The sequence below is a fragment of the Fulmarus glacialis genome, unplaced genomic scaffold, assembly GCF_000690835.1.
Source record: "Fulmarus glacialis isolate BGI_N327 unplaced genomic scaffold, ASM69083v1 scaffold36817, whole genome shotgun sequence".
NCBI lineage: Eukaryota > Metazoa > Chordata > Aves > Procellariiformes > Procellariidae > Fulmarus > Fulmarus glacialis.
In genome coordinates this window covers 1-27,693 of record NW_009221936.1, presented here as the reverse complement: position 1 = coordinate 27,693, position 27,693 = coordinate 1, and the positions used below count along the sequence as shown (strand labels likewise).

General features: G+C 38.7%; 2 protein-coding genes across 2 annotated transcripts; one reads left to right on the top strand and one right to left on the bottom strand.

The window, feature by feature from the left end:
* Window positions 1-4,790: 4,790 nt before the first annotated feature.
* On the top strand, window positions 4,791-12,126 carry RAC1 (ras-related C3 botulinum toxin substrate 1 (rho family, small GTP binding protein Rac1)). The gene is made up of 5 exons (XM_009581289.1): window positions 4,791-4,894; window positions 6,310-6,427; window positions 10,569-10,631; window positions 11,357-11,516; window positions 11,675-12,126. The coding sequence occupies exons 1-5, from the start codon at window positions 4,791-4,793 to the stop codon at window positions 11,803-11,805; spliced, it is 576 nt and encodes a 191-aa protein (XP_009579584.1). The 3' UTR covers window positions 11,806-12,126.
* Window positions 12,127-14,744: 2,618 nt separating this feature from the next.
* DAGLB (diacylglycerol lipase, beta) lies at window positions 14,745-27,211 on the bottom strand (the record flags this gene model as incomplete). Its single annotated transcript, XM_009581288.1, has 14 exons — window positions 14,745-15,210; window positions 16,695-16,948; window positions 17,979-18,051; window positions 18,134-18,202; window positions 18,697-18,824; window positions 18,920-19,000; window positions 19,400-19,477; window positions 19,935-20,018; window positions 20,365-20,491; window positions 21,492-21,619; window positions 22,605-22,730; window positions 23,870-24,131; window positions 24,779-24,953; window positions 27,060-27,211. Coding segments are annotated over 14 exons (1,930 nt in total), but the record flags the coding sequence as incomplete, so codon positions are not given.
* Between the last annotated feature and the right edge of the window lie 482 nt (window positions 27,212-27,693).

Sequence of the window (27,693 nt, the reverse complement as noted above, 5' to 3'; positions counted from 1 at the left end):
TGCTGCTGCCACTTCAAAAGTTCAAGCATTACAGGTATTCTAGGAAATGTGTAATGTTTGGCTTAGATAAGGCTAAAGCTTTAGTGTTTCTGTAAAACAATGTAAGTTAAATATTTGCTTATGTAATATAAAACTTGGGTATTGTTTTATGTACCCTCCGCGAAGATCTGCTAGGAACAAAATAAACAAAGCTGTAGAAGTACCTGTGTGATTATTATTTTTTTAATTTGTAAATGAGTAGGCTGTTTCTCATGTGTAACTCATGTTTGTTCTTAGAGCTTTGACTAGTATCTGTTTAGACAACTAATTTGACTAGAGAAACATGGCATGTATGCTAGTTTTGCTATCATATTTTGTCCTTCGTTTTTTTTCTTCTCTGTGAGGATTATTTGGGGAAAAATAAATGGCAACTGTTGCTTTGACTGCTTGATGATATAGAGCAGTAGGAATGTGCAGGACAGATGAAGAGCACTCCACTTGAGTAACTGCAAGAGTTGCTGTTGATTGACACTTGAGAAAAAGCATTGGTGTAAGTTATTTTTAGCAGCTTTTGTTTTCACTCTAAAAAGGCAGCTGTTAAGTGGTATGAAATCTCCAGTGATGTCGTGTAATGTTAGGGGAAGTTCTGCATTTTGGAGAAATGATTACTAGATGCAACAGAAATGGTCAAACTTCATGCTCTTTTGTAGGCATTTTTTAGTTGTAGAAATACTGCAAGAACAAGAGCAGTGAATTAAGAGTCCCTGTTTGGAATTCTGCTTAATTTGAGACCTTGTCTGCTAAAGCCATGCTGTATTTGATTTGAAAGCTTGTTGAGAAGTGGCGGGGGTAGGGTAATTGGCTTCTTATTGAGTGTAGTGCAGTGTTTGTGTAAGATGCTGAACACCTCAGGTGTCTCCAGTGCAATCTGTAGAGAGTGCAGTAACTTGAAATTTAGTAACTTGTGTTACTGAACTTTTAAAGTTTAACAAATGTAGTAGTATTGTAGATGCTGAACAGCATATTTGGGAGACGGTGTGTCATAGCGAGTAAAACAGCTTATCTGGCAGAGCTGTATGTAACTAAACCTGCTATAGCAAAAATACTGAACTTCTGGTCTGAGGATGGTAGTAGAGAAATCTCAGCTACTGTTTGACATTTGAGTGAAGACCTGGGCTGTTGTGCATCGTGTCTGCTAGGGAGTTCTCTGCTAGTGGATCAGAGAAAGAAAGAGATGACATAATCAAAGCTTTTTATGAAGGCTGCCACCTGTTTGTAGATATCAGCATTTCTGGAATTAAACCAGCAACTACTTCAGGTGGTCTCCATTACTATGGCTGCAAATGGGAACTAAGTTCTCACGATTAGTTTTTAGTTGTGGGAAAGCAGGAGACTCTCAACCATCTGTGCGGCGCTGGTGCAGATCCTCTAACGGCATTTTCAGTGCGTGTCACATAACATGGCTCCAAGCAGCTCTAACACAGTGGGGAAACTTCATAAAACTTGTTGGTGTAAATAAGCCCAGGAAAGAGATGACATGTTTTGTTTTCAGGAATTAATACATATGTGGTTATATAAATACCTTGATTCCTGGATGGTACCTGGAAGCGATAAGGGACTCAGTGTTGTCTTTTGTAAGTCTTTCACTTACTGTTAAGTGGTTAAAACGCTGGATTTCTGTAGGCCATATTTTTAATTACAGTCAAATGTTACTAGTTTCACTTATGTAATAGTGGGTGGGCAGGGCTATGATTAAGTAGTTGCTAGAAATCTTGTTATGACTAATCTTGGTTTGGTGTTATTTTAGTTTCTTAGTCTCAGCCTTTATGTACAAGGATTTATATTCTGCCAAACAGTTGGAATTCTCTTTAGGCGAGTTTCTTTAATACAGTAGTTAGAAGTCTAAAAAAGTTGATAAAGTACTTAGAAGATGTACTTTATTTATAAAGGTAGGCATTAGTGTTTATTTTTAAGACTGGCAACCATAATGATCTAATTTGTAGGGCAGTGAGCCAAAAGGCAAGGAAAGCAGGAAACCTAGATGGAGCAAGTCTGAAACAGGGTTGTTGAACATGTTTTTTCTTGTTTGAATTACTCTGGCTGATTGGTGCTGCAGAAACACACTATAGGCACTTCTAAGCTTGGAATGAAATCTCACCGCCTCCTTCCTGTGCTGTTTTGATTAGCCAGAGCAGACTCACCAGTTTCAGTGCAAGATGAGCAAAGGAGCCTGGGTGCAGAGAAGAGTTCTTGATCGCTGCTGAAAATGTTGAGTTCAACATTAATTTGTTAGAAGCTTAAATTACCTGTCATGAACTTACTTGAAAATGCAGCATCAGACCGAACAGGTTATAGAAATGTGAGAACACGTAGCCTCTGCGCCTCAAGAAGTTTTCCCAAAGAATCTGGCTTTTGCTCCTCTCGGTATTTTGAAGGTTTTCACATTTGTCCTTTATAAGCTGGACCAGCATAGCCTGCTTTATAGTGATGTGAGTGCAATTCAGCAGTGTATTCAAATTGATATAACTGATAGCTCGGGGAGCTAAAATAGCAAGTTGTCCTTATGGGGGAGGTGGAGTGAATAGCTTTCCTTAACTCCTTGTTCTGGCTTGTTAGAGTCAGTGAATGCTAGTGCAAGAGATAAGATAGGATCTCCTCTTTTGACAGCTGTTAAATTAGATTAGCTGTGTTGTCATACGGCTCCCCAATTCTTTCCCATGGAAGTTTTTGAATGGTAAATCCCTCTCCTACTTTTGAGCACAAGTGTGTCTCAAGCCTGTTACTACAGGAAAATGTTCAGAGATTGTACTTATTAAGAACAGAATTAAATCTCCCCTTTTTGTTGTTGTTACAGGAGAGTGCATGTTGAAAGGAAAAAAAAAAAAACCCAGGCTGTGCAAGGAACTGGCATCTTGTTTCCTTAGAAGCAGGTGTGAAAAGTAGTGTGGAAAACTGCATGGTATGATGAGAGAGAGTTGCAGCAGATGGGATGTTATGCTAGGTGTCAGCTCAGAAACATAAAATTACAATTAAAAATTGGGCATGTAGGATAAAATCCTATGTAATTTTGCACACTGAAGCAACTCTTTAGTAGCTCAAGCATTTAAGATAATGTTGTCAGATGCTGCTATCAAATAACTTCTTGGGCTAATGCAGTATGGAACTGCTTAAAGTTTAATGGAGAGACTTGTTGTGGATTGAGCTACAACATACACAGCAACTTATGGTTGTGACAAAGATCAAATTTACTTAACCTGCCTTAAATTGTGAGTCACTAGGTAAGGCTGGTTGGTTAATGTTGAGTGTTAAATCATTTTGAAGACGGTCTTTGGTAAGTGAAGGGACGGTACACGTGCTTCCAAACCAAGAGAAGAAATGCAATGATTGAAGTGAAAGATACATAGTGAAATCTAGATATGAATGCCTCAGAATGTTTGCAGCTGGAGAGTTAGTAAGTCCTTGACTAAAGCTTGTTTCTGTGAGGTTTTTTTTTTTTCCTTCTGCAAAAGCTAAAAGATAATAGGTTATTTTTAGCAATAGCATTTGGTTCTTGGGTTGGGTTTGTGGTTTGTTTGGTGTTTGTGTGGGGTTTTTTTTTAATATTGAGTGTAGTTCTAGACTATAACTTTAACGAAAGATTTAGTTCAGGTTGTGAAAGATTTAGTTCAGGAGGCTCATGAGTCAAACCTAATACTAAAGGCAAGATTATACGTGTAAGTACAGTAAGGTTTCGAAGTTACTGCCGACTTGCTTTGAGCAAATCATTGTAGTGATAAAACATCTGCAAGACAACACAGTTTTCCTTGCATGGAAGTTTGTCTGTTTGAGAAGAGTGATCGGGAAGACTGTAAGGCTGTCTGGGCATTATTGCTTTTGAGGAACTAGTTGGACACTCACTTCTGGTATCTCTCACGCTGTTAAAGGATTATGCACCTCAAGTGAGAAGCCAGCATGGGAACCAGTCTGCAGTGTCAGAAACACTCTTTGCAGACTCTATTTTAAAAAAGAAATACGGTCCAATTTAAAGTTTTCCAACCCTTTAATTGAAACTGTAACAGAAATTCAATGGTGTTGTTAATCTAATGTTTGACTCCAGATAAGATGTGGGGTGGAGAGGGAAGGAGCTGGCTGCCAGAGTTTTGAAGGAAATCTGGAACAGAACCTTGTCCTGCCCCTGTTTGAGGCTGTACAGAATTAGATCTGTGGGGAAAGGTTCAATGTTCCAAGTTCTCCAATATTGGAGTGTAATTTATCTATAAATCAGTTTATGAAATGTTTAAATAGTTGATGAATGCACGCGGGAAGTAATTTTGCAATAGCAATAAATATTGTGAGGATTATAATTTGTATTTGTTCCTCAAATACTCAAAAGTAACGATGTGTTGAGAAATTATACTTTTCAAGATTTTTCAAGCTTTACTTGTGTGAAAGTACCATTTTCTGGAAAAGATAAGTGTTTTGGAATTGTGTAAAGGGTATCTGGAAATACTTTTCAGGGTTTTTTTTAATTTCAGGGAGTTAGAGTAAGGCAGTCTTGATGAGTATTCAGTCAGGTGACTAGCAGATGTTAGCAGTCTTATTAATACTTGTGGGTTTTTTTGTCTAAAGATTAACAAAATTTGGTAATTTACCACTTCACAAAATGGATGTTTATATTAGGTGTGTTTTCATTGCCAGTAATCTTAAGGCTACAGTCTGTTAGCTGTTTTCCTGCACAATAGCAACTGCTGACACTCAGTTGTTCCTTAGATGACTGGATGTAATCAGTCTTCTTCCCTAAAAGGAATATTATTTCTCATTATTCAAGGTGAATGTTTTTTACATGTGAACTCTCTCTTTACAGTGCTGTAGGTAAAACATGCCTACTCATCAGTTACACAACCAATGCATTTCCTGGAGAATATATACCCACTGTGTAAGTACTTATAAAATCCTAAAACATCATTTATGTCAACTTCTCTGCGCTTACTGCCATTCCAGATTCCTTATTTGAATTGTTTGAATTGGCTGCAAGCACCGCTCAGTTTCATCTTAAATGTTTAACTGAGTATCTAGGTGTGCGTAAGGAGAAGCACTTTGGGCTTTTGCTGCTTAGCACAGTCATACCAGTGCTTGTTCATGCTCCATCAGTTTTGCCTCTCTCTGCTCACTAGGCCTAGCTTATTAGGGAGTAACATTTGCTAACATTTTATCAGATGCTGTTCTCTTTTAAAATAATGTGTTATTTCTATTTAATATCATTCATAATAAGCAGTCCCAAGGCTGAACAGCTTGTAAAACGTCGTATCATAGTCAGAAATAGTTGGCTTACATGACTAGAGTTGTTGGGTTTTGTTTTGGTGTGTGTGGGTTTTGTTTTTTTTTTTTTTTGTTCTTTCCACTTTTTGTGCTACTGCCAATCCTGTGCTAAGCCAGCCACAGCTCTATAGCTCCTCAGGCGTGATTGTGGGGATTCATTTATTTTGGTGCTTCCCATTTTCTTGCATGTAAGGATTTTTCAGTATCAGTATTAGTGTAGTTCTCTTTTTGAGGGTGGGGGGTGGGGGGGCATTTTGTACACGAGCAGCTTCTTTGCCCTTTTTGGATGTGTCTATATTTATCTGGCTATCTTGCTCTCAGTAAATATTGATGAGTTTTTCAGATAACAAAATACATTCTAATGTGATTTACAGATGCATTTAGTTACCCTTCCAAGACCTTGCTGTCTTGATTACTCCTGTTTCCTTTTTTTGGTGTTAAATTTAGATTTTTGCATTACAGTATGCTTCTGTTCCCAGTGAACTTAGTTTAGCCTTAACAAGTCATTAAAACCTTTGCACCTACAGTAGTGATGAGATAAAAATCATGCCTCTACTGGCCCCTGGTTCTTAACTTTGATACTGAGGGGTTTTTGATTGGCAGGATTAATAAGTTTTTTTTTTTTCTTACCTACTGTTGTCATTAAGGATTCCTTGGCTGTTGCTCATGTATCGTCTATTCTAAATCTTACAAAATGAGACAGATTAACTTGCTGAATGTCCCGCTAAGACTGGAAAGTGCTTGCTAAGTGCATCACCTGCTTTCCTGTACTTACTGAGATTAACACTTACTTTGGAAGAGCAGTGAAAAAGATGACTTCTGTTCAGACTGGACAAAGTCTGTTGTGCCTTCCATTACCGAATACCAGGCTCAGTATTTAAGAACAACTTTACTGTTTCTAGGAAGCAGAAGGATGCAACAAAAATGTTTCCTATTGTAGTGTGCCCAATTAGGACTCTGTAGGAAAAAGTCCCTCGGTGCCCTATTTTACTGCAAGCTAATGCACCTAACTCTTTCTTTACTTTTTTTTAGTTTTGATAACTATTCCGCTAATGTAATGGTTGATGGAAAACCGGTCAATCTGGGTTTGTGGGATACAGCTGGTCAAGAGGACTATGACAGACTACGTCCACTCTCCTATCCGCAAACAGTAAGAACTACAGTGTGAAACTAGGAAAGAATCTGTGTGGCTTTGTCTAACAAAGGTTTTTGTCTTTTTGAACGTATGGCCAACATTGTCACATCTGGAGTTGTATTTATTAGTAACAGTGACTTGTTGCAAGCTACCTTCCTTCATCCTATGTGCTGTAGCTGTAATGTTACAATCTTTGATGTGTGTACGGTTGTACAAAGGTTAAAATTTGCATGCTTGTGTATTTGCGTGCACTGATACATGTTGGCTTTTGTGTAGTTGCAGCCTGAGAATCAGCTAGAATGATTTAAAACAAGAAAAAACAAAACAACCCCCACCCCCAAAAAAAAAACCCAAACCAAAAAACCTTTGGTGAATAGTCCCATCAGCTAGTCCACTGATTTTAAGGTTAGCATGCCTGCCAAAAGCAGGGTTTGTTTTTGGTTTTAGGCATGATGTTTGGCTGCAACCTGACACTGTCACTGCTAAGCACTTGGTATTGTTTAGTCTCTGTGAATATGTTCTAAACGTGAAAGAGGCAGTACTGAATGAAGATACTACTGGTATTGACAGAGGGTGGGTCAGAGCTTTCTAATACACTTAAGCCCATGGCTATTTTATTACTTATTGTAGTTTGTGCTATAACATCAATACAGATGTGCTTCTGTCTTCCATGCTTGCAACTGGTTAAGTCCTGTCTGCGTGCTGTATCTTTTCTTGTATGAGGAAAATGCTGAAGTAATCTGCTCTTTTCTTTCCAGTGCGACTTCAGCTACAGTTAATCTTTGTAGAGACTGGCTTTCTAGTCTCTTTAGAGCAGTTACTTCTATCTGGTGGAGCTGTGCTATAAGTAAAAAAGGTGATAATTTGCAGGGGTTTTTTTGGCATTGATTACTGCTGTTGTTAACTGTCAGATATCTATATTCAATGCTAATAATGTAAAATGCAAAATTGTTCCAGTTATTCTACAGCATAACTGCTCTCTTGAGTAATGTGAATCTTACTTAATGAACTCTGGTGCTTTTTTAAGTAAACTGTCTTAATTCACAATTTTCCTTAATTCACTGCTCACTAACTCTTACAGTTAGGCTTTCCCATCAGTTTTGGTACCCAAGATGGATATGAACTTGCCAGTTGTAGGCAACTCTAGTAGAAATGCCAGAAATATCTGCATTTCCTAGAAGTATTTTTCTAGGAAGAGAAACCATGGAAAGCTGTTTTTCACTAATATTTAGATATTTATAGGATACTTAGGAGAACTTAAGCTTTGTTTAACATTGTAAAAATATTTTCAAAAAAGTATCTCAGGGTAGAAAAGGGTATGTTGAAAGATCACTCAATAGTGTGAGAAAGCAGAGTTTTAAGGGAGAATATTGTTCCTCCCCTGTGACAAAGGGACAGAATGCATGTGCGTGTCTTCAGCCTGCTAAAATAACTGTGGCTTTCTGATAGCCTGCAAAAGAATTCCATGTCAATCTAAGCATACTTTTGGTAAAAAAAAAATCTATTCTGTACAGGTATGTATAACTGTTAAGTAAAGGTTTGAAGTACTTTCAGTTATTCAGATTGTTTTTTACAGCAGAAAATGGAACAGGGTGGTAAGTCTTGAACTTCTTATGAAGCAGTCTTCAGATTTTAGACTTGTGCAATACGTAAGATTCATCATCACTTAAAGGACAAAAAACCCCATGAAACTAATAAAAAGCACAGAGGAAGAGAACAGTGGAGCTGATGAAGCCTGACTTTTTTTAGGATCTGCATTCAGCCTCCCCCTTCCTTCACTGTGCTATTTAAAACTCACCCCTCACATGTTCTTGTGGCCCTCTGTTTCCCTGTATGTGCACCTGAACTATGTTCTGGGCAAGGTGAAAGCAGGTATTGCTGATTACTTGGCCAATATGTGTATCTTGATAAGCCACCCAGCAGTTCAGTAGCTATTAACTTCACAGTAAGAACTTTGCCATAGCGGAGGCATTAATTTGTATCTTTTTCCCTTATTCATATTTTTATTTTTTTCCTTAAAATATACAGGAATTTAATACCTTCTCCCAAATGTATTTGAAATCTACCAGTATTGCAAAATATTTGGGGAAGGAAGAAGTTGGGACAGAAAAGGTGGTTAACTTTGTTTCCTCAGGAGATCAAACCAAAAAGAAAATTAAGTTAGGAGGATGCTTTTCATGAGAGGTTTGCTCTTTCAAGTTACTTCTGACAATGCAGACAGACATTTACAGGTTTATGGGGAAGTCTGGTGGTCTGTTCTGGATGCAGGTAGTTGGTTGTGCTGAATTGTAGGGCAGCATCTCTCTTAAGAAGATAAAACCATGTTGTGAGTATTTGTGAGCACAAATCGCTGACTAAGAACGTTTTCCCTTAAATCCATTTTAGGAGTAACTTTATCTCCTACTGTTATTAGGTTGGAGGAACCAATGGTAAGAATATATCTTCCAGTCTGACAGATCAACCTATTGCCGTATGTAAAACTTTAAATAAACTTCAGTTCCAAGTTCTGTCATCTTGTCTTGCTTACGATAGTGATAAATTGGCCCCTATTTTTTAAGCAACTAGTTTTCTTGGAACTATCGAATTGCTAGATCTGAGAACTCTGTTACCAAATCTCTTTATACGAGTTGCTAAGACTAAACCTTTTCTTGCAAATAAATAGCTTTTCCTCCTACTTATTAAGATTGGTAGTGTGTAAGACTCCTGAAATCTTCAAATAATTCCTCATGGTTACAGTGAATTTTTTGATCTCTGGAGCTAGTAAAGGAGAGAGAGTCTGCGTAATGTGCAGAACTTCAGTCGCCACAAACCTGCAGAATTGGAAAACAGAAGTAGTGGCCATAGTATCACGTTATTTGATGTTGTTTCTTTCTTCTTCTGGGACGCTGCTACGGAAACTTGTTGGGGTGATGCATGAACAACTGGGTTGCAAGTGCTTAGCAGTGCAGATGTCAGATGCTGACCTAACAAAATGCCTTGAAATGCAGCACAATCAACTAACACTCTGAAACGCCTGATTCTTTAACACGTTTGATACTGGGATAAGTACGGATGCAGAGGTAGGTTGGGGAACGTTGGGCTTGTTTGAGAGATCCTTACTGAGTTTTGGGTCGTACAGCAAGATTAGAGTCTTCATCTGTTTAGACAGCAAAAATTAATTTTGTGGTTATTCTGAGTGCTTGTAGACTACAGTGTGTCATGTGTGAAGCTTGTTGGGTTTTTTGAAGTGTATACTGTAAGGCAGTTAGTGTAAGCATTTGCTCTAAAATGTTTTTACCTGCTCTTACTTACAATCTTTGGTTTTGCCTTCAATTGAAAAGTGAGTTATGCAAGATCCCTTAAAACACCCACTTTTCTCTCTGCTTTCTCATATTTAGAAAGGAAAGGAGGGAGCTTTCAAGGTTTTTTTTCTCAATCCTAATTTGGTTATAGAGAAATTCTGAAGTCTTTTTATACTGACATTCAGTAGAAGTGACAGTTCTGCAAGATTCTTCTGACTTGGGCATGGAAGTAATAACTGTAGAAATTATTGTATGATTTTTTTTCTTATTCAATACTGTATACTTTGCCTTTGCAATTTAAGACTACTTTAGAGTAGTATATAATAGTATATTTGTATTTAAAAAAATCGGTGCCAATGGTTAACACTTTGCAACATCCTATGCTGATGAGTCACATCTTTCAAGGTTTAAATCACTTAAGAGATCTGCAAAGAGCATCCAGCCCCATTTCAGAAGCCAGTCTAACAACTCTTCATGGCTTCCTGTGTTCGTCAAGGATCTGCAGTGTGTCTCTTTTGTGGTTTTTTTTTTTTTTTTTTTTTCCTCCTGAATGTCAGTGAGGGAGAAGAAATGACATTTAGGGGGGCGAAAAGCTTGCAATGCGATGGTATTAGTGTTTTAGTTGCTGGCTACTGCAATAGATGATTATAAACTTGATTATGATCTATTTGTTGTTGGTGTAGCTGCCTGGGAATGGATTTCCCACTGGGAAAGCTACCTCTGATTGTTGTGTGCAACTGTATTGTCGACCTTGCCTTTTGCAAGTGTGATATCGATGAGTGTGATATAGATGCTGGTGATATTGGCCTCTTCATGGTGATGAGATTTTATAGTCGTTGCTCTGCTGGGCTGACTTCTATCAACTTCTTTTGTAGGATGTCTTCTTAATCTGCTTTTCTCTTGTGAGTCCTGCTTCCTTTGAAAATGTCCGTGCTAAGGTAAGTACAGGGCTGGTCTCATTTTATTTCTCAGGGTTCAATGTAGTGTTCACTTTACAGCAGCGCCTGGAAAATATTAGGCTTTTTTTTTTTTTGGCAGGCAATGTGAAATGTAGTTTGAAAGGGCAGAAATCCATTTGCCTAACTCCTAAGTCATGGGACTTCAGGGCATGTGAAACACTCCAAGTATGAATTGTTCCTTGATGCATTGATAGGGTAACAGTAGTTCAAGAGTTTTGAGCCAAGAAGGTGCTAAGATCAGAATTTAAATTAATGCAATTTAAAGAAAAATATTAAAAAACAAATGAATGTAAAAATTAGGTTGATACCAGTTGTTTCTTGAATCAGCCAGCATTCTGGCACATGCTCTGCTGCTGTTGCAGTCTTTCATGTCCTTGGGCAACTCAGCTGTATGGCATTGTGGAGACCTCACAAATGAGAGGTGGTCTCCATGGGTGGGGGAAGTGCAGATCAGGGTTTTTCTGGTGTGTGGAAAAAACACAGCTCTTAACAGGGTAAATTTTTAAAGTATATAGAAATACCTGTTGGCTTCATTAAAAATGTTTTGCAATTGTGTGCTCTTTTAATACTGCTTAATGGGGTCTTGCGTTCTCCCCTTTACCCTTTAACTGACTCATGAAGGACTGTGAGCCTTTTGGTCGTAACGTTCGAGAGCCTTTGTGGAAATCTGCCCACACACACAACCCACGCTGTTTTTTTTGCAGTGGTATCCTGAGGTGCGGCACCATTGCCCCAACACCCCCATCATTTTAGTGGGTACCAAACTCGATCTCCGGGATGATAAGGACACTATTGAAAAACTGAAGGAGAAGAAGCTGACTCCTATCACCTACCCACAGGGCCTTGCCATGGCAAAAGAGATTGGTATGATGGCAACGGGTTATTGTTAACTTGATCTAAACTTTGTTTGTGGAAGATGTTGTACCTTAATTAAAATAAATACCTGGCTTCTGTGGAGTTAGCTAGCAGTGCTGCTGTAATTGTGGAAAACTGCTTTGTAATTGCCTCTTTGCTTTCCACAGGTGCAGTGAAATACCTAGAATGCTCAGCACTTACGCAGCGAGGCCTCAAGACAGTGTTTGATGAAGCTATCCGAGCAGTTCTGTGCCCCCCTCCTGTAAAGAAGAGGAAGAGAAAATGTCTGCTGCTGTAAACATCACCCTCCCCAGCCCACTCCAAACCCTGTGCTTTGCTCAGAACAATGGAGCATTCACACTCAATGCCAAGTTCTTCTGTTATAAATTAGTTCTCTTCCATAAATTCTTGAATCAATCAACGATTTCACGGTTTCATTTGTTTAAAGTATGAAAGCTACCTTGCATTCTTCTAAAAGCAAACTCCTGAAAAGACAAACCTATGTAAAGCCTTATTTTTAAAATCCTATTCTTGCTCAATTAAGTGTTGCCAAACTATCTGCTGAACTAAGTTGCATCGTTGTGCTATGAACACTAAGCACTAAACTGTTTTTTAAAGATTATTCTTGAAGATGACTCTAATTTCTGTTAGGAAATGCAAAAACACTTTCTAGTTTTTCACGGTAAGTAACAGTACCGTATAATTAGCAGAACACTGCACTCTAATGTGTTTTATTATTACATGTTTTTCTCAACCCACAGTCATTGCATAGCGTTGTATATCGAACCTAAATCTTTGACAATGACTGACACCCCTGAGTCACAGTGTAAAATGCTTTATCATTGGTAAGGGCTCGGTTGCAATCTAGTTCTTGCTGCTGTGATTTAAAAAATAAATAACTAACTATTCTTACTAAAGTGTATCTAGTCCTTTTGACAGCATTTATTGTGATGGATAAATGAAATATTGGGTTGGATCAAGTGATAGTGCCAGACAGTATTTTGACACTGTACAGATGACTCACGCTACACTGCCAGGGTAGTTGAAACTGAATTGACTTTTAGTGCAGGTTAAAATCAGCGACCATTTTCCCAGTTTTCCCAGAGGTGCAGTAGTGGACGAGGGGTTGGTGTTCAGAGGTAAATTCCTTTGAATTTCAAGCAGGGCATTCATTGAGGTACAGTTCTGAACCAGTCATTCCCACAACTCTTGTGTAGTAAATGCTTTTCTTGTAGAATTTCTTCTTACTGAGCAATATAACTTGTATTTTAAAAACCTTTCTGCTGATAGAAATTTGCTTTTTTTTCCTCCCCCCCAGGGTAGAATGTTCAAGCATATCCTCCTTATTTTCGTTATTTCTGACCCAGTAAGTTATATGCTTTCTGAGGAGCTTTTAGTCTATTAACTAGGTGTAAAAATCATGTGAAGCAGCTTTACACATTTTAGTAATTTTTATATTTTAAACCTCTATAAACTATGAACCTTCTCAAATATCACTATTTGCCAGATATCCCCACCACTGTAACATTACTAATGCAGACAAGTGTTCTTTATGTCACTACATGTACATGTGCAGCATAGATTGAGTAATGGTAACTTGGGTCTGTGAGGTTCTGTAAATTAGTGCTAATGTTCTGTACATCCTAAACTGGCAGGAATACAATGTTGAACTACACCCTTTCAACCACTAAAGCAAAATTTAAAAATAAAAGTTGCAAAATTGTGAAGTTTTTACATTGATCTTTTGCTAATGCAATTAGCAGTATGTTTTGCATGTATGACTTAATAAATCCTTGAATCACGTGTGTGGTAATGTTTGAGTTTCTGAGCAAGTGTTCTCATCCTTGTACCACTATGAATAAGTGTTCTTCCTCCGAAGCCAACAGCAGCATGGCGTACTTGTCTCCTCAGGGATGCGTGTGCTACCGCGGGCTCTTTCAGTGGCGCCCTAATGTTAAGAACCGGAATTAAATATGGTACATGGCAAAGTGCCTTGTCATTTGAGTTGTTACTAGCTCCCACTGCTGCTTATGCAACATGTTAAAGCTGCTGACAACTAGGGAAAAAATGCCTGTTTTCCTCTATTGCATGCAAACAAAAGTGCTTTTCCTCTAAAGCTGGTACTTCAACAGTTTGTAAAATAGTTTGTGCTTAAATGCCTCAGATTTTAGCCTTTTAAATATATAGCTATGCTGTATGCTTGTTAGCTCCCCTGCCCCCAGGGTAGTAGCATACAGCTTGCTGCCCTGCCCTAGCCCCAGTGGCTAGTCTTACTCCGGGGGAGGTTGTGGGTGATGCTGTGGTACCCTGAAAGCAGCACCACTAGCACGTGCTAGGCCCTCACTAGTGGTGTTGGCTTACCTTGCTGCATGGCATCTAGCTGTTTCAACAGCTATAAGCTAGTCACTTTTGTCACACCCAGCATTCCTGAATGTAGTAAGAGAGGTTTTTAGAGTGCATTTTATTTTGTCTCCATATTAAGTATCACAGCAAGAACATCCATACAGTTATTTTCAACCACATCATCTTACTTTTATGTATTTCTATCGATTTTTTTTTAAATAAGAAATGCTGCCGAGTCTTAAAAAAAAAAAAAAAATTAAAATAGTTCCACACTAGAAACAAGGAATCCACGTCTTTAAAATCAGTAAAACTGGTTATGCATTTTTGGCAGAACTAGATTGGTGTTCTTGGTAGTCAGAGCTAGTGATGATAACGATGCCAGGGCATGAACAATATTTTCTTTTTTTCCATCTTGTTAAGTAGTTATAGCATTAGTTTAGTTTAAAATCAATAAAAGTAGTCGTAAAGACCAACACATACAAAAGACAGGTAGATTAAAGAATATTGCACATGTATATCCAAGCAGCATTTAACCACAACACGCCCCCTGCCTTGGGATACTACCACAATCTGTAAGAAAAATAGTGCAATCAGAACTGCCCAATTAAAGACCCATGGGGCGGCCTGCCCGCACGCTGCCGCCCACCGCAGACTTGTGCACGTACCCACCTCCAGCCCCCGGGGTGCTGCCATAGCACTCCTGTCATACATCACCCTCCAGGCTCTGCAAAGGGCAGTCACGGGGCGCTAAGACAACAGCATGAAGTGAGTTTGAAGCAGAACTGGATTGTGGGTTTTTTTTTAAGGTCTGACAGGGCTCTGCTCTAACGCGTAGGCCAAGCTGTCCTCACGTACGCGCTCGCTTTTGTCAAGTATTCAGTTGATGCCTCAGCTCTCATGCGCCAGCGTACACAGGCTGAGCTAGACCTTGTCATGCTGTTCCATTTTTTGTAAAAGCTCAACCTTCTGCATAAGCGCAGAATCTGTGCTTTCACCAGCAAAATATTACTCGTGGTCACTGCAGAGGCAAGGGCATTAGGACCCTTGTTTATTTTATGCAATGTGAGAAAAGTACTGAAAACCACTTACATATGAAAGTGGAATGAATGTGTCCTGAATACTTGAAACCTGCAATAAAAACCCACACACCTCGCCTTCAAGCTGTGGTTATACTACATTGGTGTTACATTCTCGTGTTTGACAAGAAATACAAGATCCATGTTCCTGAGACAAACTGTTCAGAGCTTTGAGCACAACATCTGGCATGTGGTCTGTTATCATCTTGGGACTAATTAAAATGCTGCTGAAGACTGTTTCGTTTGACCATCTTGCCGTATATTTAATATCTGAAGAGCACAACCTAAAAAAAAAAAAACAAAACACAAACACACCACACACCACCAATACAAGGCAAGGGCTCAGACTGTCAGAAGTGGTGCTCAGTGCCAAACCAGGAGACTCCTGACCTTGCTCAGGGAGGAACTGGACCCTCCTCACAGCAGGAAGGTGGGCCCCCAAAGAGCTACGGTTCTGACCTTCAGCACACAGCTGGAAACGCTGCCATTCAACGTCCCTGAAGGCAGAACTACGCCAAATTATATTGCGCCTTAACAGTGAAAGAAGCTATCAAATAATCCTGCTCAAAGAAACACGGAATGCAGTCTGAGCAAAGGGGGATGAGGGGTTAAGCACTGCCCCTTCACACAGTTAATGTCAAATTCAGGGAGTAGGTCACAGTGGTATCAGTAGGAGACTAGACACTAGATTTAATGCTGCACATTCGATGTATTTAGGATTTTATTTTACAGAAGAGCACATGATGCTAGTCCAATTAAGAAAAAAACCCATAATTAACTGCTGTGCTGTGACATAAGGGAAAGAAATAAACTCAATAAAGTAAAGTGGAAGAGCAGCCATTGAGAAAACCTTCCACGTCAGAGGTGTTAAAGTATCTAACCCGTAAAACCAGTATTAAAATCGTTAAACGTTAAAGATCTGAAGCTTAAATAAAATACTAATCTACTGAACAGGAGGAAAAACAGTGGATTTCTTCTCTAGCCCTTTTCTATCCTCTTCTGTAAAGTACAGGATTTTTTTTCTTCTGTAAGATGGTCTTGTGCAAGTTACAGCTGCTCTTATTTCTGTTTCAGAATGAAACAAGGGAGGATAGCAAGTACTGTCTAGCCTGTGGGCTGTTTCACGTTGTTTTGTCTAAAAAAACCAACATCAACAAAACACAAACAAAAAAAAAAAAAACCCTAAACACAACATCGCCCCAACAAACCCACAATCCTCACCCTTCCAGCAGTTTCAGCTTTTCTGTTGTCTTTGTCTCACTTTCTTGCGTCCACAAAAAACCAGCAAAGGACAGGAAACTAGAGGCTGCATGGGCACGCTGGTTACTGGGGCAACTGGACCTCTCCAGTCTGGCCAGGCCGATATTATGGGCAATATTTTATCTCTTTCTCATCACCAATATTCATGTGAGTACTCAATAACTAGGTATTTTGTTACCACTTCACCACCACCAGGACATAAGACTGCAAGATCTGCAGTCTCAGGTAGGAACCGCAGCATGCCCAAGCTGAACTTAACAGTCTTACTGTTTAAAACCATCACCTGCGCACATGCAATATATGTGCGTAAAAAGAAACAGTTTCCAGGGCTTTAAGTGAAACAGAAAGAAGCAGGGAGGCACAGAATAAAAACTGAGAGGCTAGCTAATGCGTAATAACCAAAGATGGGTATCGGAGATGCAGATGAGCAGCAGAGCTGGAAACGTACTTTGAAAGTGAGAAGCAGCTTTAAGTAGATGTTAGGAAAGCAAGATATTATTCTACTTACCTCCTAGAGCTGGATTCTTCTACAATGTGGATAATCTTTCCAGGAAGATACAGGTGAGGATACTGAGGCGGTGAATTTAAGTGCGATTCATCCTCAAGGGCATTGTATGAAGGTGACCGATGAACCATTAAACTCTCCTCAGCCAGAAGTGGCTGGGTGAGGGCATCTTGGCTTCTACCATCCAGCTCAGTTGGGAAGTTATCTGGATCTCCTCCAAACACTTCATACCAACACCCACGCAGCAAAATCTGGTACTGAATTCAGAAAAAAAAAACAGTTGAATTGAGGTTCGGCATCTCTTCAAGCAACTTATTCTAGTTGTGTGCTTGCATGCACATCATCTGAAACTACAATTAAAAGATTAAAAATGACTGTATGCACATGCTCCCCAAACTTTTTGTTTGATAAAATCTCCTTACCGAATCTTCCCCACAGTAGTATCTATTTCATCAATATCTAACCCAAGCCATTAGTAACACTATGGAAAACATTACAGTCTTTACCAATTGAATTATTCTGTGTGGATTCTGCTCTGCAGATTTAAATTTTCTTGCACCTTCTAACTGTCCATCATCTTTTTCTGTATTTACAATGTCACCCAGGCCCTCTGTATGACTCCTGGTCCTGGGATTACATGGAAATCTTGTGGGTACAGCAGATTTAACTTTAGATAGTCAGAAATGGCAGTTTTGAATCTTTAAGCCACTCCTCTATACCTCCAGTATCATCTTGCCTGACACCATGCTGTTCCAGCACTTTCAAAACTGTTTCTCACTAACAGTAAAGAGAAGAGGTAAACAATTAACACCGTAACAGAGAAATATTTGCTTTCCAAATGAATTCTGAAGGTAAAAATTAAATAAACCCACTAATTTGTTTACTTACTAATACTGAATGGTTATTAAAGTAAGTAATCTTACTGATTTTTCATCATTTTAGCTAGTTTGTTTTGGGTTTTGTTTTTTTTTTCCTTTCTTTTAATTTTCATTTTTTAATACTTTGCTTTATCAGCAAAACTAGCAAACAGATCATTTCAGGTCTTGGATGTTGTGCACGGATATCTTCAATGTCCTGTTGAATCTTAATTTCCAACAAGACAGCTTTATAGGATAAGAGACTAACACAAGTATGGCTGAATTAAAAACAAATGCTTTTGTTCCAAAACACAATTGTAACTCTCATCATTAAGATAAAATAAACACACCGATTGTCACTTCATTAAAGCTGGGACTTAACTCAGCTAACAATTCCACTGACTTTTAACCAGGAACTGCATTTAGTTACCTTGGGTCTGTTGCAGTTTGCCACAATTCTCACTATTCTCCTCTTTAAATCCTCCATGTTGGGCATACTTAACCTGTTTAAACACACATAGAAGAAAGTAAAGAAAAGCCTCCTTTCCTCCCTGAAAGAACAATTGAAAAATATTTCCATCTCACCTTGCAACAAGGTCCTTTCCAACAATGACTGACACAATGAAGTGCTTAGTGTAATCTGCAAGTGATTTGCTTAAGAAAAAAAAAAAGACACCCTTTAGATACACTAAAGAGATAGGCACACTTTAGTTTTATGATGATCATTATCATTCAATAAAAATACAAATATGTGGCAACAGCAGCAGCATTTGCAGTCAGTTCTTCAGCAGACTTTCAGACCTACTTGCTATAGATGACAGAGTAATTTCAATGCTGATTATAAGGGTATGTGTAGATGTCAAACAGGCCAAGCTAGACTAGACAAGTCAGCATTTTATTTCCGAAACAGTTATTTTAAACTTTAATTATACTATCTGACAGAATTCACTAGATATATTTCATTCTGTAATATTCCCCCAAGAACTCAAATGTAACTCCAGATGGAGCAAATCTAATTCTAGTGGAGAATGTATGAACAAACTCTTAACACAATCAAGCCCAGAGTTATCACCTACCGTATTTGTCAACTATCTTGAAGATTTTTACATCTTACACACAGAATCAAATAACAGAAGTCTCATATTTACCTTAAAAGTCCTCCTGGAGGAGAAAAGGCATAACATCTTAATGTTGGGAAAGAGTTCCTGAGCATGATTGCCAATATAGAAGCTGTTCCGCCACCCAAACTGTGACCAACTATCACAAGTTTATATTCCTATAGACAGAAAGAGAAGACTGAAACATAGACGGACACAGAAAAAGTTCTGTGTAATTTTTCTGGCAAACCAAATTATTTGGAAGGTAACTTACTGGAGCAATTGTGAAAGCCTGGTTTAAAATTCCATCATTTATTAGCTTTCGATAGATGTAATTTGCAGCTTGAGTTATTCCCTACAAGACAGCATTTAAAGTTAGAAGAGAAGGGTATGTCTCATCTGAAGTGTGATACATGTATACTTTAAACACACCACCATCACAGAACAACTTTTTTTTTGAAAAGCTGGTCTTCTTTTTAACATGCTCCTGACAGAGGTCTAATTATAACCAAGTGGTCTTTACGTAATGGTTAAAGTTTTTGGAATATTTAATAAGGACAAAGTCTGACAAGAGGATTACAAATTCTACCTTGCAGTTCCAGAGGCAGTATTTGATGCAACAACCAAGTCATGGAAATAATTTGTGCAATCCATCTCACAAGGAGAATACTCTTCTGTTTAACTAAAGGATCCCAGGTGTTTATAGTTTTCTTACTGTTGAGATGATTTATAAACAACTACAGACTGCACACACCTTATGCACAAAGCCATTCTCTAGAACATCCTCCAGTGTCAAGTCTTCACAATCTGCTGACAGATCAGTGAGAATGTCCTGTAAACAAGACAGCTTTTGTCAGAGGTCTCTGCAGGGCTTCATGGCTTATGGGTCACGCCCTGCTAATCAACATTGTCATAGAGACATCAACAAGCTGACTTCCAAGTGTGTAAGCAACACAACACAACCCGCCATAAACCACCACCCCAGCAAATATATAGAGCAACCACAATTCTGATTTTAGCAATTATTTCCAAGCTGCAAACACACACATTACGAATGCACCTCCCCTCACAGTGAAAAGGAATTACCACTGCCCGCCCTGCCCCACTCTCTTCCAGTGGTGCAGGGAATATCACCCATCCAAGGACAGAAGGGCTTACAATGTAAGCCTGGAAGACTCATACCTCTGAGTGAGTTGTTTTTATACGCGCCAGCGTAACATAATTTCCTCTAGATACTACAAGTTCACCCATTTCTATAAAGCTAACTATTTATATCAGATGGATGATACCTCAAAAGACAAGGTTCCTCTCACTGCAACCACAATAGCTTCTTTTTTGTGATCCAAAGCAACAAAAAATGGAATCTCATAGATCTGGAGGGGAAAAATGTAATTAGTAAAGACACCCACTTATAAGAGTAAGCATTTGTTCTCACCTTCTGAAAGCTCTCTTATTGAGCTCTGTATTGTATTATGGAAAGAAGCTGAATTATTTTCTTATCAAGTGCCTTTTTTGCAATACTGAGATTTATGTCAATGGTTTTGTGGCTATTCCTTTAGATTAGGAAAAAAATCAGAACTGAATGTTTCAGGGCCTGTTTTCATTTGGCTTTGCATCTTGCACATTATAAATGCTGAAAGCAAAGTAGAAACTTCACCGCTTGCTATCACTGAATTAATCACTAAGTTTTTTTGCTGAATGCCTGTCCAGATTGTTTACCTTGTTATGAAAACTGATATGAATGAAGTCTCTGTATTGCAGTCCTGTTATTTTTAGGATGGATCCAAAGTGAAAGTTATGACGATCACTGCCAGTTATATCAGAATCTGTTGGTCTATTTCCGCAACTAACAAACACAGAAGAGAAAAACTTTCATGTTCAAATTTTTTAGGTTTCCTTTCAAGGAATCAAACTCAGTTACATTTGCAGAAGGATTTCTGCCAGGAATCAAATGCTCTTTTTTTTTCTAAATAATTTTTTTTCCAATAGTACCAAGATGTTACCTCTGCCCATAAACCTGGTTTTGCCTGAGCAGCATGCCATACATTTTCAGTTCAAGGACTGGCAAATACACCATTGCTACAGGACTATCAACAGAGGAAACAATGGAATAAGAAAAGAATTCTTAAGATTACAGGCCAGTGACAGAAAATACAAACAAGCAAAAAGGAAATTCAGAAAAAATTCTGTACAGCAGGCTTATCTCATGTTTTCTCCACAAGAAAAAAATAATCGCGTAATGCAAGTCATTTATATTTCAGTAGGTTAAATAATTTCACATTACTAATTAAGAAAATCATGGTTACAGTCACAAACGTCAATGGTCACTTAAATCTACAGTAATCCTACACAGCATTATGTATACTTCAATACTGACTGTAAACACTTCTTTGAGTAAAGGGGGCAAAGGCAATAAAATGGAGGCTGGAGGGACAGGTAACTTTTGCTAATTCCTTTAAGACAGGGAAAACTGTTGATACACTTTTATTTCTATACATACATATGTGCCCAAAAGGTAGCTCTAAAAAGCCTCATTTAAAAAAATGTTTGGTTTAATGCCAGTTCTTTCTTTATCATTTTGCTAACTGAATTTTATTTATCTCAATCACAAACTTTGCTTAAGAAACAAAAGCTGTTCTGTTTCTGAGGGTGGAAAGATATTGGAATTTTGTTCCTATTTTGATGTTTGAATTTGTGAAGGATAACTCTACCAATCAAGCTCATGTATTCCCAAGAGTGATGTAATTTAATGCAACAAAAATACTGCTATTGAAACGATTTTATTTCTGCTAACGCTAGTTAAATAGAAGGAAGCTATGTGTTTTTAAGCTCTTGATTGAACCTACCAGTCACTATTGAGCTTACAAAGTGCAGTAAATGGGTTGGTGTATATGTAGTAGGGCCAGCCATAAGCAGCTGCAGCAAACAGCATATAGTGAGCAGCATTCTCCACTTCGATATCCAAATCATCTGTCTGAAAGAACACAGGGAAAGAAAAGGAAGGAGAGAGAGAGAGAAAGGCGTGTTAGGCGGCCCCAGAATAAAACCTGAACACAGACTAGTGAAAATCAAGGCATGATGAAATACGCACTATCCAAAAGGAAAACCTCAAGGTCTCAGAGGAACTAAAAGTAGCTACTCATATTCCAGGAAAAAGCCTGTGTTTATTTACATAGCTACATAGCTCAAGAATCTTGAAAAGCTCTCATTAAATTAGTTTCTTCCAATACTTATACACTGATAAGCTCAATACTGAAAACAACATTCACGCCAAGTATGTTACTTAGGGATGTCAAAGGAATGGCTAAAGCGTCTGTAGCAGATCTCTCTGGCAAGGACTTTTAAAGCATGACCCCATCATACTGGCTGGATTCAAAAGGAAGTTGATAGAAATGCATTGGTTGAAGTAGAATTATATACTTCTATGAAACACAGAAAGTAAAATAATTTACAAAGGCATTTTACCACAGAAGACTAGCAAAAATCAATTAACAAACTGTAACCTATCATCTGCAAGCATTTAAAAGACGCTATTTTTGCTTCTTACCTTGTCTGGATATTTGCAGCAGACATCATTTAAACAGACCACAATACTAAAAGACTAGCTTTTCAGTTCTATGCAAATAGTACTAAATATTAATTTTCTCTCTGTTCCCTTTCTCTCTCAGCTCTTCAACAATGATCAAATGTCCTAAATGATTCCTTTTTGCACTTAATTCCCCATTCATATATAAGTTCTACTTATGCAAAAGCAGACAAATGTTTTGACTGCAACTCACCAAATGTTTTCACTACATTTATTAATAATTTAAATTGTTGTGAGTTTTTATAGTAGTGTTTAATTTTGTCAAAAAAACCCAAACAAACAAAAAACCCTTGCACAAAGAACTGCATTTCAATTTGATCTGGCACCACCTCCTAGAGTAATTGCACCCGACGCTGCAACAGCCCTGTCTTACCCCAGGAGATGATGGAGAATGACACAGGACTTCTTCAGGCTCTTTTGGGCAACTTTCCATTTTGTCTTGCTCTTGATGGAGCAGAGTCAAACCAGCTGCTATGTCACTTGGCACCAAATCAGTGTCCTGTACAAAGAAATAAAAGAACGCTTAAAACCATCCCACACCTCAACATAGCAAAACTACCTCATACGAAAATGCACACAGAATTCTATTTTTTCAGTTTATATAAATGCATTTCACTCAGAGACAATGTGCATTGGAGAAACAGGTCACAGCAGCAACTAACCTCCCACGCCTTTTGTACGTATTGAATGTTTTTCTTCAGTAAGACCGATGACAATGCTACACATGAATTTCATCACTTAACAAAATACCCGACAGAGGACCAGCTCAGCCATATAGCAAATAACGATCCAGAAATTATTGATCACTGTTCTATACCACTATGTGAAAAGCTCTATGTGAAAAGTCCTCTATACTGAGAACAACTAAGGATTGTACATAGGAGAAGGCTGAAGGGTTTTTATTCAACTATCTGGGGCAGTCATCTCTCCATATGACTTATACCCTTTACCCTATAAACCACTGAGTTGGCTGGAGCTATAAATCAGCATGCCCAAGTGCCGCTTAATAAACAAGAACTACTAGTCTTGAAATCATGAACAGATTTCAAAGTCAACATTGAACTATGGCTGCCCAAGCAGTAGGTGACATAAATTTGAGCTAAATCAACATTATGCAGACTCCGATTTGGCAGACGCTCTCTGTTTCCAAAAAGCGACTTCCTGCATGTGCACACTCCAGTCTGGTACGTGCCCAGAAGTGGCTTGGAATGGGAAGACTGCCTTAACATATTGTGGGGCTCATTTCTTTAATAGCCAGAAAGTAGTCCGATTCTTTGCTATGGGTATGACTCCTTACTCATCGTCAGTAGGAAAAATGCCTCGATCTTCACATATTGAGGAAAAGAAACTCACCCTTGTTCTCCTGATTAGATACTCACCTAGGGAGGAAGAATACTGTTTTCTCACAGCCCTTCATGCTTGTGAAGGGGAGAGAAACCTTTGTTAAAGGGAGGGAAAAATCAGTGTTGTATACCTTGTATGAGAATCACCTTTAATTTTGAAATTGGCATATTCAAAACCCGATTTCAAGGCACAGGGTAGCAGGGACCTCTGGCTGAACAAAGGTACATGTGTGTTGCAATGTCTGCAAATTCAGAATTAGTCAAAACAGAACATAAAAAAAGCTTTCCATCTTACTGAAAAGTAGGTGCGGAAGAGCTCTGCGATACTTGTAAAAGCCACTCGATGGTCATCATCTTGCACAATACAACAGCACAGTAACCTGATTCTTTTTTCCCAGACTCTGGTGGCAGTGTTTTTCACATTATATAGCAACTGCCCTGACTGACTGCTTTCCAGGTTCCGATTTACACTATCCGTGAGGTAAAATGTCTTCTTCCCCCCAAGTGGATCAAAGACGATTACAACTCCAATGATGGTAAAGATGATGATAACCCAGCTGAAAAACAGAAGGAAGTGGGATGAAAAGACCGTGAAACCAGATAATTCTTACAAGTATGCAGGAAAACACAACTATAGATCTTGACAGACAGAAAACAGAGTTAGATATGAAATACTGTATGAACACCACCTGTTACTGTCTTAACGGTGCGTTACCAGGCTTTCAATCCACTAGGCACAAGAACAAGTCAGCTCATTTCAGATAGGGCACCAAACTCAAAATCACAGCCCTGTGCTTTGGAAATAGAAACCCAGAGGAGGTGTGAAGGCTCCACTTTTCACTACGGGTTAAGTGATCTAGTTACGACCCTCTTCATATTTACCCAGTTGTCTACATTCCCATCTATGCCTCTTACCCTTTCTGATCTCCACCTCCTTTCCTTCACTCTAGCACATGCTCTCTCAAGACAAGTAGCTCAAGCTTGTTTAGGGAAGGATACCAACTCATTCTAGCTGTCTAGATTTAAAAATTCTTCTCCCTTCACAATGAAAACCCTTCTATGAGAAACCACAAAAATTTATAAGAAATATCAAAGTCTCCAACTGCTGGAAAAGCCTTCAATAAACACATACAAAACACATGTAAGCAGTATTTTCCATTTTACATACGCTATCAAGCTTAGATTTGGGGGGAAGCACCTTTACCTTGCAATAAGTGTCCCAATGATGACATTTATCACAGTCTTCTCGCACTGCACACTGCTGTCTGACACCCATACAGCTCCTACAACAGCCCAGATGAATTCAGGCAAATAGAGAAGTAGGCGAGTATAAAGTAGCTTGGGAAGTGATTTTCTTGGACCTGGATTAGAAATTGTTCCTGAAATTACAGGGAGAATTTAAAACAAGAACTGTTTATGAATGCATCTTAAATACATAAAATCCTACCCGGATATATGAACTTTCTGAGCTTTACAGAAAGTAAGAAGCTTAATTGAAAACATAAACTATTTTCATACTAATGGAAAGCTATCACTGAAGCTGAGAAAAGAAAAACAACAATGGATTTATAGCTATGATTCTTAGAATCTACTCTACTAATACCAAAATCACTCTCTAGTCAGAGGCAGTTCTGCCATGAACTTGAGGCAGTAGTGCTGTGCCCAGCACAAGCCAAAGCGGCATACTGGAGCCTTGGCTCACCTATAGTTCCTCACGACTTTTGGTGCCTGCTTCTACTATTACTCTGTTTAGCTTTTAGTTGCCTGAATATTTCATTTTTAGATGCTACTTTGCTGGGCCACAATGAAGTTCTGTTTACTCAGTCACTAAATAATAAATTCATTCACATTTTTATTTAGGAGAACAAAAGTAGGACCATTACCACGACAAATACTTCTTAGACTATTTTCTGTATCGTTACCTTACTAATAACCTCTTCCTTTTAGCATTCTTAGGCAATAAAAAAGGGAGTAATTTTTGGCCAGCTCAGCTCCTTAAACCAGTTTGTTGATCGCAGGGTAATGAGGTGGTGGGGTGTGCGTGTTCATGTGTAGGCAGGATAATTTGTAAAGGCTTAAAACGCTGCAGAACAAAAACAACTTTGGAAACTAATTGTAAAGCTGTGGTTCACATCCAGTGACAAAGCTGTGCAAAAAGCCCTTGATCCAGTGGTCACTTACTCCCATTCCCGGGTTGTAGCCTGTACTGCAGCAGCATGGTTGCTTACACAGACACAATCAGATGGAACTTGTGGTTCCTGAAAACAACTTCTTCCCCCTCCCAGCACCACAACCCAGTGTATGAGTTCTCCAGTCAGGTTCACCACTGGCATCACAAACGCCCACGTCAGTGCAGTGCAAGGGGTGGTGCAAGAACCATTGCTCCGAAACCCACACATTGTAACCACGGTTCAAGACATCTCACCATTAATTTTCTTGGAAATTCAGCCTCAGAATTCTTTCATTTCTCAGTTATAATGGCCTTGTAACTATGCTTTTATACCAAACAAGGCTCTTTTATCTCTGCTACTTACAGTTACATCTCTCACCTCCTCAACTTTGATATAAATATAAATAGCGTAACTTGGCTAATCTTCCTTTCCCTCCTCTGGAAACTGTAGGAAAACCAGTGGTCAGGTTCAAGGCCCGGATTATCATCCACATCTCTGCTACGTCATACTTTCTCTTCATGCACTCTTTATGCTTCTTTCCACTTCCATAATTTAAATACTCTTTTATTTACAGTGTGTTGAGAGAACCAATATATTAGAAATTGTGGGGTCTCATCTATTGCTCCAGAGACCACACACAGATTTCAAATTAATCTTCCTAGTGTCACTTTGATAATAAGGTGCCTCACCAGGAAAAAAGCTTTCCTAACATTTTCTAACCCCAAATGAAGCATTTCTACAAACGACTAGAAGTTGCATCGGGGTCCTTACTTCTGTTTAGCCATCCACTTCAAGCTGTAAGTCCTGTTCTATTTAACAGTACTTATTGTGTTAGTTTTACTATGACATTTATATGCATCATGTTCCTATGTGTGTTTTTCCCCCAAGCAACCCACTGCAGCTCATGAACTTCCACAAGATATGACTAAATCTGCCTATGCAAGGCAAAGCTAACATGATACTTCAGATGAGAAACTGATTTTGGATAAATTCCCCTAAATTCCTGTCAGAGCGGTGTTCCATTCGAGGTCATGTATTAATGGTGAATGTAGAGGAAGTTTTCAAGACGCTCTCATGACAATGAAAAATCACCGTTAGCTGCACTAAGCTATTGTGTCCATTTCTTATTTCAGATTTCTGACTAACAGAGGTAATACCATTAAAGCAAATATATTAATGCTGACAGTTTCTCAAGTTTGACTACCACTAAAGCACTTGAATTTTTTTGCATTTTTTTTAATGTCAGCTGCAGATTAAAAGAACATATATATTACAATCGTACTAGATAAATATAAAACATTATTAACTATTTACCTTGCATACTGACGTATACAAGAGCAGATAATGCACATATTATAGAAGCCAGGAGAATGAGGAGGACAAGCAAGTAGCTGTGCAGTAATCCTCCCCCAGGACAGTTAAACTGCCCCTTATGAACTGTGTAAAGAGCAAGAATTCCAATCCACCTACAGAAAACATAATAAAAGTTATACTTGGAAGGGAAAAGTGCATATTGCAAAGTGACCACCTGATAAACAGTTTTGATCTTAATGAAAGCATTCCACAAAGATTAACAGAATGGGAGTTGTTATATAAGGAATTTGACAGAATGAAATGACTATACAAATACTCAGCAGTAATTACAACAAAGTTGTTTGCAGACCGAGCAACAGACTCCCTTTGTGGTGCTAGTCATTTCCACAGATCCCAGAGAACCTAGCCTGATCTAAACAAAGGAATCATCACGTTAATTCCTGAAGTAACGAAACCACATCAGCACTACTCAGCGATTAAATACAACCAAGTGATTATGGTTCCGTGCGAACAGAAGACCGCGCAGTAATTATACCGCGCTACGTGATTATGTAAGTCAAGGGCTCTATCACAAATCCGCCGCTTTCCTCCCCAGGGGTGCAGCGCCTCAGACGAAGGCGGCAACGCTTCAGCC

What these genes read in the sequence shown, in the direction of transcription:
- RAC1 (XM_009581289.1), top strand. Translation starts at nt 4,791, where the DNA reads ATGTTTTTTACATGTGAACTCTCTCTTTACAGTGCTGTAGGTAAAACA. An exon ending in GGAGAATATATACCCACTGT is followed by an intron (nt 4,895 to 6,309) that starts GTAAGTACTTAT and finishes ACTTTTTTTTAG; the next exon opens with TTTTGATAACTATTCCGCTA. An exon ending in TGCCATGGCAAAAGAGATTG is followed by an intron (nt 11,517 to 11,674) that starts GTATGATGGCAA and finishes TGCTTTCCACAG; the next exon opens with GTGCAGTGAAATACCTAGAA.